This window comes from Sus scrofa, chromosome 2, assembly GCF_000003025.6.
Source record: "Sus scrofa isolate TJ Tabasco breed Duroc chromosome 2, Sscrofa11.1, whole genome shotgun sequence".
Taxonomy (NCBI): domain Eukaryota; kingdom Metazoa; phylum Chordata; class Mammalia; order Artiodactyla; family Suidae; genus Sus; species Sus scrofa.
The window spans coordinates 77,072,267-77,087,344 of NC_010444.4; the positions used below are offsets into that span (position 1 = coordinate 77,072,267).

Here is a 15,078-nt window from a genome sequence, read left to right on the forward strand (position 1 = left end):
TCACTCACTTCCTCCCTCCCATCTCAGGGCAAATGGTGGGACAAAAACAGGTATGTGCACACTTTCCTGAATTTTCTCCTAATGTGGGTTCAGGCATAATGCCATACACAGAATATAGTTTTGGCCTTTTTTGGTGTGTGGTTCACCATAAAAGTTATTCTTGTAACCATTTTTTAATTTCTTTTTTTAATCTTTTTTTTTCTTTTTGGTAGTTTTTGTTTTTTTTTTTTTTTTTTGCTATTTCTTGGGCCGCTCCTGCAGCATATGGAGGTTACCAGGCTAGGGGTCTAATCGGAGCTGTGGCCACCAGCCTACGCCAGAGCCACAGCAACGCAGGATCCGAGCCGCATCTGCAACCTACATCACAGCTCACGGCAACGCCGGATCGTTAACCCACTGAGCAAGGGCAGGGATCAAACCCGCAACCTCATGGTTCCTAGTCGGATTTGTTAACCACTGCGCCACGACGGGAACTCCCTTGTTGTTTTAATCATTTTTTTCTGGGTGGGCCCAGGGATGGAACCCACACCACAGCATTGACCGACGCCACAGCAGTGACACCACAGATCCTTAACCTGCTGAGTCACCTGGGAATTCCTTATTGTAACCATTTTTTAAGTGTGCAGCTCAGTGGCATTAAGCACATTCAAATTGTCATGCAACCATTCCCATCCTCTGTCTCCAGGACCTTCTCATCTTCCCAAACTCTGTCCCTATGAAACACCAACTCCTCCTCCTCCTCCTCCTCCAGCCCCTGGCCCCACCATCTACTTCCTGTCTCTGTGAATATGACTCCTCTAAAGGCCTGATGTTATCGCAGTCATACCATATTTGTCCTTCTGTGTCTCTTCTCAAAGTCTATCCACGTGGTAGCAGGTGTCAGTGCTTCTCTCCTTTTTGTGGCTGCATAATATTCCAGTATGTGGAGGAACCACACTGCATCTACCCATTACCCATTGATAGACACTTGGGTTGTTCCTACCTTTTAGCCATTATGCATAATGCTACTACAAACATGGAGGGGCATTTGATTCCCTTTAATTTAAAATTTTAATTACACCGTGTTCCTGGTGGATCAGCAGGTTAAGGATCCAACGTTGTCACTGTTTTGGCTCTGGTTACTGTTGTGGCATGCATTTGATCTGTGGACTGGGAACTTCTGCATGTCTCAGGCACCACCAAAAACAATTGTAATTACGTATAACACTGTCTACACAGAAAACATATGGCCATATGGACATAAAGCAGATACCTGGCCATGAGGCAAGGGGGCCTTGTTCTGTCACAACTGCCACATGACTTGTCATTAAGTCATGTACTTACTCTTGTCCATCCCCCCAATAGGCTGTAAGCACATAGTGGGTTCCGGTGACTGCTCCCCCCACCTTGTGGTGAGGAATTCAATAGGGCTGAATAAATGGGTGACCTTCATGTTCTCTGAAGGAGCAGTGGGTTTCTCTGTAACAGGGGTTGGCAAGCTTTCTGCTCAGGGCCACACAGTAAATATTTTTGGCTTTCCTGGCCATCAGGTCTCTGTAGCAATGACTCTGTGTTGTTGGAGCCAGAAAGCACCAGAATCCATTGTAAACAAGCGGTCGTGACTAGAAACTATTTACAGACACAGCAATGTGACTGTCATATAACCTTCATGTGTCTCCAAAAAGTCTCTTGATTTTCTCCAACCATTAAAAAAAAAGGAAAAAAACATAGGAGTTCCCTCTGCGGCTCAGCAGTTAATGAACCCAACTAGGATCCATGAGGTTGGAGGTTCGATCCCTGGCCTCACTCAGAGGGTTACGGATCCAGCATTGCCATGAGCTCTGGTGTAGGTTGCACACATGGCTCAGATCTGGCATTGCTGTGGCTGTGGTGTAGGCCAGCAGCTGTTGCTCCAATTCGACCCCTAGCCTGGGCACCTCCATATGCCACGGGTATGCCCCTAAAATAGCAAAAAATAAATAAAATAAAAAATAAAAAACATTCCTGGTTCATAGGCTGTACCAAAAACACAAAAAGGGGGGTGCGACCTCCAGGCCAGAGTTTGCCAACTCTGTAACATTGGAAGGTTTTGATCAAATATGTCACCTTTCTAATCAGAACAAAAAGATTTTCTTTCCTTTTAAAAATCTTTGAAGACTGTGGTTTGAAGTCAGACATACGCCTGTTCCCATCCCTTCTGCCTCTGATGGGCTGTGGGTCCTTGAGAAAGCCGCCTCTCTCTGAGTCCGGGTCTGGGAAGTGCAGATAACAACAGCGTACTTTAGAGTCTCGCAGGAAGAGTGGACGCGAGGAATGAAGAGTCATCTGTTCACAGACATCAGCAGGGCAAAAGTGGTCAGACCTTTTAGAGAAGAGAACTCTGAAGCTGGAACAGAGAGCCCTTGGCTGAGTCACCAGGCAGATTGCATGATTCCTTCAGCCACTTTTAGGGATGGAGTCCAGGTTGCATGTAGGTGACCACTGGGAGGTGGCAGCTTGACCAGACCCCAGAGGTTCCTTATCTTCTGGGTACCAATGCTGCAGGAGAGTCTTCTTCTTAGTGTCTGTGTGGGCGGCAGCCTCCAAGAGTGGCCCTACTTCTTGGTATCCATGGCCTCCTGCCATCCCTAACCCTGTGTACCTGGCTTCTAATCCACAGGCCTTGCTAGAGCAAACTGTCACTATGGAGAGGCCCACGTGGCGAGGAACTGAATGCAGCCAACAGCCATGAGTGAGCCTGGAAGGGGCCTCCTCCCCAGCTGACCCTTCAGATGAGCCCTCAGCCCTGGCTGGCACCTCAACTGCAGTGTTGCCAGAGGTTGTGAAGCAGAGACCCAGCTACACTCCACCTGGATTCCTGACCCACAGAAACTGAGAGGTTGTTTTCAGCAGCTACATGCGGGGCAATCTGTTACACAGCTATAGCTACACACACAACCTGCCTTCTCCTATCTCAGGCCAGACATTCCAGGGCATCACTTGAGTTGGGTGCCCAAGGATACTGGCATCATGCTTACAGACCCCTACCACAGTGCCCAGGACGGCTGGTGGTGGTAAGGAAGCCAGGCAACATGAACTCACATGAGGCAAAAAGCAGCATGAGCCCAGCCCCAGTGCCTGGTGGCCTCTGTCATCCTGCCTCCTCCTGTGGTCTCCTGGAGTCAAGTGGGTCACATCCAGACCATATTAGACCCAATGTGTGTTCAGGATTTATCAAGAATTTTCCGTGTGCCAAGCTCATCCAACAGATAATACAGCCATGAAGAAAAACCTTCAGTTAGTGAAATACCAAGGAGAGGTATTCGGAGATAAACCAGCCTCAAACAGGCCATGTCCAGCCTGAGGAGACCTGGAGTGGGTTGGAGCATTAAGTGGAAAGAGAAGGCAACCAGGCCAGAAGAGAGGAGAACCGTCCAGGTAGAGGGAAGAGTGTGTCTTCCTGGTGGCAGGAAGACACAGAAGCTCTGCAGGGGGGAGGGGAGGAGTCTGGAGTAGCCATCCAGAGGTGGGCATAGAGGGGCAGGGTTGCCTCAGGGCAAACTCTGTGACCTCAGCCTCTAGGGCCTCAGTTTCCCCATGTGTTCCTGGGGCTGTGCAAAGCACTTGGCAGGGATGGTGTTCTGGGCTCACAGCTGGGTGTCTGTGCAGACAGATGGGAAAGAAGTCACATTTCAGAGCCTGGAGCCAACCCAACTTGGCTTGGGGGCCAGTCACAGGGGTGGCAGGCAAAGGACACAGCTGACCCCCAGGGGCTGACCCTCCAGCTGCGCAGGCAGGCTCGAGAGGGCTGGGATGGTCGTTTCATTTCCAGCCCTGGGGTCCTCTGGGGTCTCAGGCCACCTGGGGGAGTAAAAGGGGAGAGGCAGGTCCGCCTAGTGATCAGGGTGGGGGTCGTCGAGGTTTATCCTGGGTTTCCACACTCTGCGGTCATGGCCATGAGGTTGTCAGCTTTGCTTCTGGAGCCTAGTTTCCCCGCCTGTAAAACGAAGAGGCTTAAAAGAACCCGCCTCAGCACCTCTGAGGGTTAAATGATTTTAAATACCTAAAGCACTTGGACGATCGTCAGATCCATAGGCTCCGGCAGCGAGGAGGAGGCTGTTTTCGCGGTGGTGAGTGATGAAGACACCGAGGCAGCAGAGAGACAGGGTGCGGACCTTGAGGGTGGTGCCATTTCCCTCACCAGGCGCCAGAGGCTCGGCGAGGAGGGGGCGTCGCGGGCGTCGGGGATCCACCGCGGGCCGCCTTCCACGCCGCGGCCGCTAGGGGCCGCTCTGGGCGCCCCGCAGTCGGCTCGCGGCCCGCCCCGCCCCGCCCCGCCCCGCCCCCAGCCCAGAAGGCCCTGCAGGGACACAGCCCTGCGCGTTCGGAGCTCCAGTGGCGAGCGGTCCAGCAGGGAGCATGAGCGCCCCTTCCGCGACCCCCATCTTCGCGCCGGGCGAGAACTGCAGCCCCGCATGGCGAGCTGCGCCCGCGGCCTACGACGCGTCGGACACGCACCTGCAGATCCTGGGCAAGCCGGTGATGGAGCGCTGGGAGACCCCCTACATGCACGCGCTGGCGGCCGTCGCTGCCTCCAAAGGTAGCCCTCGCGGGGCGGGCGAGCCGGGGCCGCTCGGACCCGACGCCAACCTGCTCTCGGGCGACGCACATAGGAGCCTCTATGTGCCTCTTTTCTCGCCTGGAAAATGGGGCTCCTCGCGGGGGGCAACAGGGGAGTCCCGGGTCTCTCTAGGCTCCCCGAGTCCAGAGAACGTCCTGTCCTGGGGCAGTGACGCCCCGACCCCGGTATGGAAACGGTCTGGGTCGGGGGATGGATCCTCAGATGCGGAAGTCAGCTGCCCACCCCCCGCGCGAGGTCGGAGACGGGGGTGGCGACCTGGCGAGGTGCTACCCAGGTTCACGTGGGGAATGCTCTGGCCCAGGAGTCGCGGGAAGCCGGGCACCGGCTAAGAATAGCTCGGGGAAAGCTGAGGCCGGGAGTCAGCTGTCAGGGGTCGTCCTGCACTGGGTGTCTGAGCTCACAGGGTGCTGAGGACTCCCCAGGTAGCCCGGAGGCCAGGAGTGCCACCTCTGGGCCTCTGCGTTTCCATCTGGCAAATGGGCACAACCGGAGTCCCGGCTTGGGGAGGGCGTTCCTCTCCGCCTCTGCCTTTTACCCAATGAGGATCAACCCCTGCCCCCTCCTGTTCCACAGCCAGGCCTTGAATCTTGGTACTCCCTTGCCCAAACTCTGTTAACTTCATTGTTGAGGAGGGGTGGGAAGTGCCCACATCGAAGATAAGCGCCGTCAGTGCAAACAGCATGGGCTGGGGCTCAAAGTCCAGGGTCTGACCCCACCCCCCACTCCCCACCGGCCTGCCCCAAAGCCCAGTCTGTGGCTTCCCTGGCAGGCCACCCTGAACACTGTTCCCTCTCAGGGCTGCTGTGTTCTATCCCACCCCCCACCTCTGCTATGCTGTGTCGTCTAGTCTTTGAGGCAAATGTTTCTCTGCCAAAGCCCTGCCCTTATGCCCTCTCCTCCAGGCAGCCTCCCCAATTCCGGGAGGCGTGTAATGCCTGGGTTCTTTGTCTGCCCAGGGGGCCGGGTCCTGGAGGTGGGGTTTGGCATGGCCATCGCAGCCACTAAGGTGCAGGAGGGTGCCATCGACGAGCACTGGATCATCGAGTGCAATGACGGCGTCTTCCAGCGGCTCCAGGACTGGGCCCAGCAGCAGCCACACAAGGTGCCCACCTGTGCCCTGCTCTGCCCCCAGAGAAGGTTGGGGACCTGGAGCAGCCACAGTCATAGGGGAGGTGGTCTTTTCTCTTGGGGGTCTCTCTGCCCCCTCCCTCACAACAGGTGGGGAAATCCTGGGCTCCTCTGACCCTCAGCATTCTCTCTCTTTCCTCCCCTGCCCCAAGGTGGTTCCCTTGAAAGGCCTGTGGGAGGAGGTGGCGCCCACCCTGCCAGACAGTCACTTCGATGGTGAGGGGGCTCTGGGAGCTGGGTGGGGGCACAGAGCTCTGCCTGGATTTCCACCGCCAGCCCCTCCTCTGCTTGCTTCTGAAGCCCCAGTGCCTTGATGCATCACTGGGGAGGCAGAGCCTAGGGGGCAGGTTCAGACACACACACAATGGCCTGGTACTTGGGTGTGTGGACACTTCAAGGAATGGCCAAATGCGACTAGTAGAGGTGGCTGCAGCACAGTAAACCCTAGGGTCGCTGGCCACCTCCACTCTTCTGAGGAGGCTGCCACCTGGCCCTGACCACAGGGTTTCTGTCATCTTGAGCAGGAATCCTGTATGACACGTACCCGCTGTCTGAGGAGACCTGGCACACACACCAGTTCAACTTCATCAGGGTAGGACCACTTGCGGTGAGACGGGAGTCCGCCCGCCAGCCCCAGGGTCGGGGGTCGGCCCAGGGGGGCACCTTTCCTGCTGGTTCAAGAGAACCTGCTGTTCTCTTGAGTCCAAGGACAGAAGGCCCTGTGAGAATGCCTCTGCCCACACCTCCCTCCTGACCACTGCCCCCTCCCAGGAACATGCTTTCCGCCTGCTGAAGCCAGGGGGCGTCCTCACCTACTGCAACCTCACCTCCTGGGGCGAGCTGATGAAGTCCAAGTACTCGGACATCACCACCATGTTCCAGGTGCTGTGGACTGGGCCTGGGTGCTCCCTGCGGGTCCCTGCCCTGTCCCACCCATTTAAGGCAGCGATTTTGGGTGGGGAGGCAGCTGTGATCTAGGGGGGGGGTCCCTCGCCTTCCCTGGCCCAGGAACTGTGAGTCTCCAGTTGTGAACCTGGAGGGTCTCTCTCCAGCTCGGCGGCCTTCGGTGGCTCCCCAGTGCCTTCAGGATACAGGGATTCAGCCCAAGCTCCCCAGTATCCCCTTCCTCTGCCCTTCTCTACCAGGGATGTCTCTGTCCCAGGCCTTTGACCGCATGGTTCTATCTGTGAGGATGTGTGGGGGATGCCCTGACAGCCAGGAATCTGGACCCCGGGAGAGGAACCCCCCACCCCACCCCGCCAGGCCTGGCTGCGGCACTTTCCTAGGAGCGCCCCCTGCGAGAAGCCTTGGAAAGGCAGGTGGCAGGGTGTCTCTGGGGACCCCAGGGCCTGGGAAGTGACTGGCACCTCCTTCTGGACAGGAGACGCAGGTGCCAGCCCTGCTGGAGGCAGGTTTCAGGCAGGAGAACATCCGCACACAGGTCATGGAGCTGGTCCCACCGGCCGACTGCCGCTATTATGCCTTCCCGCAGATGATTACACCGCTGGTCACTAAGCAGTGAGCCCTCTGGCTCAGCTGCCCACACCACTCTGGGGGCTCTGGGCTGCAGGATCCCCAACCCCAACTCAGTGCCTTCGAGGCTGGGAGCGCCGGCTCTGACCTTTTGCGTCGCTGTCCAGACCCACACCAGCTGCGTGAGGCCAGCAAGCTTCCCCAACCCCTGCAGTGGGATCACCACTACTGTCCTCCTGGGGGCTTGAGGATGAAATAAACACTAACAGTAAGCTTGGCCATCAGTGGGAGGACACAAATTTGTGTTTTCACTTACTCTCCTGTGTTTCCAAAAAAAAGAAAGAAACCCACTAAACAGACTTTCAGGGAGACAGTGGCTGTTCCACTCCCAAGTCTCTCAGCCTGCCTCTGACCTCAGGCATGCCCAGGGTAGACACTGCCAATCAATAACTGATGCCCTCCCCGCCCTGCCATGGGCATCTAGGGTACCCAGAGGAGGTGGAACTAGGTCAGGTGGCAGCCCCCAGGTCCAGGTCCTCAAGCCACCTAGGAGGGCCTCTGGTCCCACCCAGTCAAGCTGAACTCCGACCCCCGACTGTCCAGTGTCTTGTTTCCTGACTCAATGCCCCCTCCAGCCTCAGGACAGAGACACCCTGGCTCCCATCTGCCCTGGGCCATGGTGCCCAGGTGGTCACCCCAGTGCTGTCTGCTTCACCCTTGACCAGTGCTTGGACCTGTCCCTGCCCCTTGTTCACGGTGGGTGCTCCCAGCTGGGCCTCACTAGGCCTGGCCGTCCACCTTGGGGGCTTCATGTCTCCACGCACCAGACACTGAGCCTGCCCGGCAGCACTCACCTACCTACCTCCCAGACCCCCACCCTGGCCCCCATACCATGCTGGCAAGCGCTGGCCGTGGGTTTATCAGGTTTATTGACCGCCTCTCGTGATGACGCCCACACAGACACCGCAAGGCAGCCAGATGGCCAGCACTACCTGCGGTACCAGATCCGCAGTCTCTTCTCCCGCTTGATCTTCCTCTGCAGCTGCAGGATGCCGTAGAGCAGGGCCTCGGCTGTGGGCGGGCAGCCTGGGAGCAGGATGCATCTCAGTCCCCCTGCCCCTCCTTAGGTCTGCAGGGAAGACCTAGGAGAACTAGCTAAGGAGATGACAGGTGGGAAGGCCCAGGCTGCCCCTCCTGGGCTGTGATGCCCTGTCCATGCGCTACCATGTGACATGGCTCGGGGCCCCAGAGGACAAGTGCAGGCTGCCTGCTGGCCCCAGGCCACACTGGCTGCTGGTAAGGCCCCTCAGAGAGGAGTGGGGGCAGGCTGGAGGGAGCAGAATGGACTGGGTGAAGGGGAAGGCTCCACGGGCGGAAACGCTGGGCTGTCACTTTTCTTGGACCTCAATCTACTCATTTTTTTTTTTTTTCCTTTTTGGCCACACCTGCAGCATGTGGAAGGTCCCGGGCCAGGGATCCAGCCCACGCCACAGTTGTAACCAGAGCCATAGCAGTGAAGATGCCAGGTCCTTAACCTGCTAAGTCGCCAGGGAACTCCCTGTTCATTCTTTTTTTTTTTTTTTTTTTTTTTTTGGTCTTTTGTCTTTTGTTGTTGTTGCTATTTCTTGGGCCGCTCCCGCGGCATATGGAGGTTCCCAGGCTAGGGGTTGAATCAGAGCTGTAGCCACCGGCCTACGCCAGAGCCACAGCAACTCAGGATCCGAGCCGCGTCTGCAACCTACACCACAGCTCAGGGCAACGCCGGATCGTTAACCCACTGAGCAAGGGCAGGGATCGAACCCGCAACCTCATGGTTCCTAGTCGGATTCGTTAACCACTGCGCCACGAACTCCAATCCCTGTTCATTCTTAAAAGGCAGAGGGACTGTCTCAGTGGGGATGTGGGGATTCTATAAATTGGGCGAGGGGCCCATGTGGGCTCCCGTTGCGGGTAGCTCACCTGGGACGTAGATATCCACGGGCACGATTCGGTCGCAGCCCCGCACGACAGAGTAGGAGTAGTGGTAGTAGCCGCCTCCGTTGGCACAGCTGTTGAGGAGGGGAGCCACGTATGAGGAATGCTCCGAGCTACCCCAGCCACCTGGCCTCCCTCCATCCTCGCTGCCTGCCCCCCACCTGCACCCACCTTCAATGGCAAGTAAGTGCTGGGTGGTTAGAAAAGGGCAAGACTGGGACACAGAAGTCACAAGAAAGGCAACAGCCACCTGAGATCTTCTGTGGGACCAGGTCGGGCAGGACACACAGTGTGGGATTCCGTGGATGGGAAACATCCAGAACAGGCACATCCACAGACACAGAGTGGGTTCCTGGTTGCTGGGGCTGGGGAGGGGGTGGGGTTGACTGCTGATGGGGATGGGGCTTCTCTGGGGAGATGCAATGTTCTCGAATTGGACAGAGGTGATAAGTTGCACAATAGCACAAATGTACTAAAACCCACAGAGCTGCATTGTTTGAAAGGGTAAACTTTATAGTATGTGAATTCTGCCTCTATGGAAACAACTAAGTGACCAAACAGCTTTTAACGATTTGAAGAAACTAACGTGTGGGCTACATGGTGAAGAGGATGCAAAGCACCCACAGAGCAGGGCGTCCTTCATGTGGTCACAAAGTGGAGAAACAGACCCAAACTAGTTGGGCTTTTGGGGTGGGGGAGTGACTGTAACTGGACAAGAAGGCACATTCTGGATAATTCTGATCCAAAAGAAGCACCGGGGAGACTAGAAGAGACGTGTCAGCATGTCACTAGAGCCCCTGCCCCACCAGGCACTCACCTCCCCATGGACACAACATAACGAGGCTCTGGCATCTGGTCATAGACCTGGAAGAGACGGGGGTCTGTGTGCGGCTGGAGCCTGGGGTGGGTGGGTGTTGGGGGGTGGGGAGCTGGGGGAACAGGGCTAGGCCCACCTTGCGGAGTGCAGGGGCCATCTTGTTGGTGAGCGTCCCGGCCACGATCATCACATCAGACTGACGTGGGCTGGCACGGAAAACCACGCCAAAGCGGTCCATGTCGTAGCGTGGCGCTGCCATGTGCATCATCTCCACGGCACAGCAGGCCAGGCCGAAGGTCATGGGCCACAGGGAGCTCTGCGGGGCAGGGCGGGGTGGTCAGCCAGGGAGTGGACTGGCCCACTGTGTTTAAAGAAAGGAGGTGATTTCACCTAGAAAAATCCAGATTTCTAGCCTTTCTTGATGGACATGTGAGCCTCCCTTCCCACAGCAACCTTGTGACCTCCAGCCCCTGAAGGCCCCCCTGGATGCCTGGCACTGGCCTGAGTTTGCTGCCCCGGCCCAGGTCTGCCCAATAGGAAAGCAAAGTGAGTTAGGCCTGTGGGTCAACACTTCCCAGCGGTTACATTACCAAGGAGACCCCAAGACAAACCAAAATCCAAACTAAGTGAAATCAGTTTTAGAAACACAATGCACGTCACCTAGTAGCTCCTAAATGTCATCCTTCCAACAGGGGCACTTGCTGCCCTGAGTGCCCAGTAGCCAAAAGGGCACAAAGCTAGGTCCTGGGGCTCAGCACCCCCGTGAGGATGTGTTTCCACAACCACCTCTTCCAGGAAGCCCTCCTGCATGCTCTCTGACAGTTCCTCCCATCCCAGGGTGCCCAATCCCCTGCCCTGCTATCCTCCTCTGCTTGTCAGTGTCCAGCCTGGGATCTAGCTGAGCTCCCTGCTGCCCCACAGATGTCCTAATTCAGGTGACAGGGCTGGGGCCCCACAGTGCACGGACGCAGCAAACATCACCACTGTGGGGCTGTGGCCTGGAGGGACCGAGCCCTGGGACTGGACCGTCAATGGAGGATTGTTAACCAGCCTGACACCCAAGGGCACTGAAAGGAGCCACTGTCCTTAGAGGACACGTGTCTAGTGGGCGACATGGACAAGCACACAAGCATGCAGACTGCCCCATGGCTAGCGCTGGGCAGGGCTGGGGGCTGGGGTTGGATATTTGCTGGGAAGGAGCTGTTTTCATCCAGCATTTCTAGTTTAAAAAGTGACTTTTAGGTTAAAAGAGAAAATAGGGATGAACAGAAAACAGGGAGAATGAAGGGAGGGAGGTGGGGTGTCTCTCTGGGGGTCGAGGGAGAGGTGGGGAGCCAGGCCAGGAGCTGATGGGGGACAGGGACCTACCACAGGGAGGGCACCCCGGGGAGCCCGCCTGCTCCTCGGCCGCATGTGAGCATGGGTGAGCAGGCAGCAGGCAGGGCGAAGAGGATAGGGTGGGGGCTTACCCGGCGGGCCCAGTTGACGAGGTCATCCAGCTTGGCCACCACATACTCGCCCCGGCTGCTGGGAAGTGTGGTGGGTTTGGAGACCACAGCTCCGGCCTGGGACACAGCAGGCTGGCTACTGGGCAAGGGACACACAGCGAGGGGAGGTGTCAGCTAGGCAGGCAGCTCAGGAGACGGGAGCTGTCCACCCCCACAGGCCCCGCCCAGCCCCGAGCAGCCTTGCAGAGTGTCCAAGTGGGTTCCAGGAGCCTTGGGGCTGGAGGCTGCAGCAGCCCCACACCCAGGCCTGGGGCAGGACATGCCTCCTCAACAAGACCCAAGTGATGGACCCAAGTTGCCACAGGCCACAGCTGTGCTGGGGGGCAGGGCTTCAGGGTGTACGGGTTCCAGGGAAAGGCTGGCCTCACCTGCTTGGGCTGTCCGTGGCCGCACTCGGATGGACAAAGCGCACCTGCACAGCTGCGCCCATGCTGGAGCTGATGGAAGACGGACCACACGTGAAGAGGGGCCAGGGAGCTACCCTGGGGCCGGGATGGGGAAACTGACCAGGGCCCAAATCCCACCCACTGCCAATTTCCCTAAATAAAGTTTATTGACACAGCCACAGAGCCATACGTGTACACACACACACACTTCCTGGAAATCTGGCTGTTTTTGCAGAGGTAGAGCCAAAAACATTTACCATCTACCCTTTTACAGAAAAAGTTTGCTGATCCCTGATTTAGAAGGTGACTGGTTTTCTTTCATTCTTTTTTTTTTCCTTTTTAGGGCCACACCTGCAGCATATGGAAGTTCCCAGGCTAGGGGTGGAATTGGAGCTGCAGCTGCTAGCCTATGCCACAGCAACATGGGACCTGAGCCACATCTGTGACCTACGCTACAGCTCAGGCAGTGCTGGATCCTTAACCCACTGAGCAAGGCCAGGGATCAGACCCACATCTTCATGGATACTAATTGGGCTCTTAACCCACTGAGGCACAAGAACTCCTGGTTTTCACTTTATACTTCTCTCATTTCCCCCATTTTCCCTTTGCTTTATGTGAATAGGTATTTTGTTCCTAGGAAAAAAGCCTTGGAGTTCCCTGGTGGCTCAGCAGGTTAAGGATCCAGTGTTGTCACTGCTGTGGCCCTGGTTACAGCTATGGGGCAGACTGGATCCCTGGGATGGGAATTTCTGTGTGCCTCGGCCAAAACCCCAAAAACAAACCTTATCAAAACAAAGTCAGCCCAAACCCATGCCCTCCTCAGAGCCCTGACTCCCCTCCATAAAAAAGACGCTCCCCTCAGGTTCCCAAGTCCCTGATTCCACAGGGCCAGGGTTCAATCTCTGGGCTCTGTCCACACGGAGGGCCTGGCAGCCCCTAGCCTTCCCATCCCAAGGAAGCCTGCATGGGGCTGCCAGTTAAGCCAATGCCCAGATTACCTTCCTGCGACAGCTAACAACCGAGTTCTGGGGCACTAGGGCCACAAGTCTGGATCTAGGCTGCACCAGCCCGTGTTGCCTCTGACTCGAGACATGACCTTCAACAGGTGGCCCCCTGCCTGGTGCTGCTAAGTGGCCCTTGCACATCTGAGGCACTCAGACCCGTCTGAGCTCTCCCAGCCAGAGCCTCACTGCTGGTGGTCATGATCAGAGACCTGGGCAGGCACTCACCGCAGAGCAAGGATCGGGCGCAGCAGGCCGGAAGCTGCAGAGAGAACCACAGGGTGGCAGCAGTGAGTTGCGGGCAGCTCCAGAAGCCTGGACTGGCCTGAGGGTCCTGCCTCCCAGGGTTTGCCCATCAGGCCCCCTGCCTGGTACACCCTCCCTCTCACCCTCCATCTATATAAATTCCACTTAACAAACATTCAGTGAAGAGTGATTTTTCAGAATATGAACCAGATCGTTAAAACCCCACGGCCCACAGAAGAAAAGCCATATTCCACACCCTCCCCTTTCCTCAGGTATGTCAGTGTCACCCCTGCTTCAGGGCACTTGCTGAGGTTACCTCTGCCTGGAGCACCCTGGCCACACATGCATGTGGCTGACCCTTCTCATGGGCCAGGTTTTGCCTCAAATGCCTGGATAATACAAGCCCCCCAGGCCCTCTTGATCCTGTCACCCTGTTCTATCTCCATTCACATGTTCATGTGTGGTGCAGCCTCCCCCTTGATGCTAGGGCTCCCTGTGTCCCCCAGTCTCTGTCTTAGCCTTGGTCAAGTGAAGGAACCCAGTGCCACCAGCGAGGCTCCAGGTCCCGGGCTGGGAGTTCTGGGGTTTCAGAGACTGGGCACTGAAGCCAGGTTACCTGCGCAGCCCCAGACTCTTGTGCGGAGCTGGACCTCTCTGAGCTCAGCTTCCCCACCTGAAAATTTCGGGCTCTGGATAAGCTCACGGCACAGTAAATGCCCTTCACCTCTGAGGTGAGGGAATTCTAGTCTCTGGAATCAGACATTCTTAGGAAGAGGCCGCTGGTGAGGACTCAGTAGACTGGCCAGTTGGCCTAGGAAAGAGAAATACCCTCTTTGTTGTTACTAACATCTTACAAAAAATTGGCTTTTCCTTAAATTCTGAGTGTAGTCGACAAACCACAGCAGCATTAGTGGGATCGAGGCTGGTTTGATGCCGAAATGAGGGTGGTTTCCTAACTGTGAAATAGAGGCTGCAGCCATCTTCGTGTAAAGGAACCTGCCCACTCCTTAATCCTTCAAAATCGTGGCAGTAGGCACACAGCCGCTAGAATTCGGCCTTCAAGGCAGTATCCTGACAACTGTCTCCTAGTATAACTGCTTTCCTCTGCAACCCTGGGGATTCCTTCCTATGCATTTACTCTCTAATTGGAGGAGGAAAAGGTCCCAAAGCAGCCCGGGTCAGGACGCCTGCTCTGCGGGTGACCGTCCCCTTCCTGGAGTGGCAGGGTGCCCTGGGATCGCGCCTCTGCCTGGCCGGGCCGGGTGACCTCCAGCGTTCGCGGCTCCTCTCTGGGCCCCAGTTCCCTCGCCTATCGCGGCTGCACACCCCGCGCCGCCTCTTCCCGGGATCTTCAAGGGCAGCATCCCAGGCCTCAGTTCCCTCGTCTGCCGAGGCTGCACAGCCCGCGCCCCCTCTTCCCGGGATCTTCAAGGGCAGCATCCCGGGCGGAGCCTGGACCCCTTTAGTCCTTACCCTGGCGCTCTCCCGAGGCTGAGAGTTTATGTCACCCCCGGCCTCCACATCCCCGAGGAGAAGGCTCCCCGAGCGAGCCGCCACCCCGACCCCGCCGCCCGGACCAGCTCACCCGCCAGCGCCGCCATCTCGGCCTCGGCCTTCAGACAACCTCTACGGTCCGTCCGCTGTAGCGCTCCGGGTATCCGGGGCCGTTGCCCAAAGCGGCTCGGCCGATGCGCAGAAACCGGAACCTGTGTGGAGACGTTCCGCATCCGTGCACCCCCCCACGCGTCCCGGGACACCCCACGCAGGATAAAAAAACAGAGATGCGGCGGGGAGCATCTCGGAAAAATTCAGGAGCTTAGCCAACTTTCTTACTCGGGAGGCAAAACAAAACGAAAACCGTCCCTGGGTGGGCTCGAACCACCAACCTTTCGGTTAACAGCCGAACGCGCTAACCGATTGCGCCACAGAGACGGCGCTGCGAATA

At 57.0% G+C, this 15,078-nt stretch overlaps 2 protein-coding genes and 1 non-coding gene across 17 annotated transcripts; 1 reads left to right on the forward strand and 2 right to left on the reverse strand.

Annotated features, from left to right (window-relative positions):
• On the forward strand, nucleotides 4,300–7,485 carry GAMT (guanidinoacetate N-methyltransferase). Of its 12 annotated transcripts, none has more exons than XM_005661394.3 (7): nucleotides 4,300–4,558; nucleotides 5,503–5,702; nucleotides 5,881–5,944; nucleotides 6,253–6,320; nucleotides 6,431–6,610; nucleotides 6,891–7,043; nucleotides 7,221–7,485. In XM_005661394.3, exons 1-7 carry the CDS (start codon nucleotides 4,378–4,380, stop codon nucleotides 7,248–7,250), a joined length of 876 nt encoding a protein of 291 aa, XP_005661451.1. In that variant the 5' UTR covers nucleotides 4,300–4,377; the 3' UTR covers nucleotides 7,251–7,485. The 12 variants fall into 12 exon arrangements, with proteins under 12 accessions (XP_005661451.1, XP_005661457.1, XP_005661454.1 ...); XM_005661397.3 differs by having other exon boundaries at nucleotides 4,302–4,558; nucleotides 6,500–6,610; XM_005661396.3 differs by having other exon boundaries at nucleotides 4,302–4,558; nucleotides 5,557–5,702.
• Nucleotides 8,045–14,875, reverse strand: NDUFS7 (NADH:ubiquinone oxidoreductase core subunit S7). 4 transcript variants are annotated; one of them, XM_021084253.1, is made up of 8 exons: nucleotides 14,719–14,802; nucleotides 13,750–13,944; nucleotides 13,116–13,149; nucleotides 11,869–11,937; nucleotides 11,462–11,576; nucleotides 9,993–10,308; nucleotides 9,161–9,249; nucleotides 8,045–8,287 (listed from the first exon to the last, which is right to left on the reverse strand). In XM_021084253.1, the coding sequence occupies exons 4-8, from the start codon at nucleotides 11,928–11,930 to the stop codon at nucleotides 8,060–8,062; spliced, it is 810 nt and encodes a 269-aa protein (XP_020939912.1). In that variant the 5' UTR covers nucleotides 11,931–11,937; nucleotides 13,116–13,149; nucleotides 13,750–13,944; nucleotides 14,719–14,802; the 3' UTR covers nucleotides 8,045–8,059. The 4 variants fall into 4 exon arrangements, with proteins under 4 accessions (XP_020939912.1, XP_020939911.1, XP_005661458.2 ...); XM_021084252.1 differs by having other exon boundaries at nucleotides 11,462–11,579; XM_005661401.3 differs by lacking the exon at nucleotides 13,750–13,944 and having other exon boundaries at nucleotides 8,108–8,287; nucleotides 9,993–10,039; nucleotides 10,129–10,308; nucleotides 14,719–14,875.
• On the reverse strand, nucleotides 14,992–15,065 carry TRNAN-GUU. Its single transcript has one exon. It is a non-coding gene; the product is annotated as a tRNA-Asn (tRNA).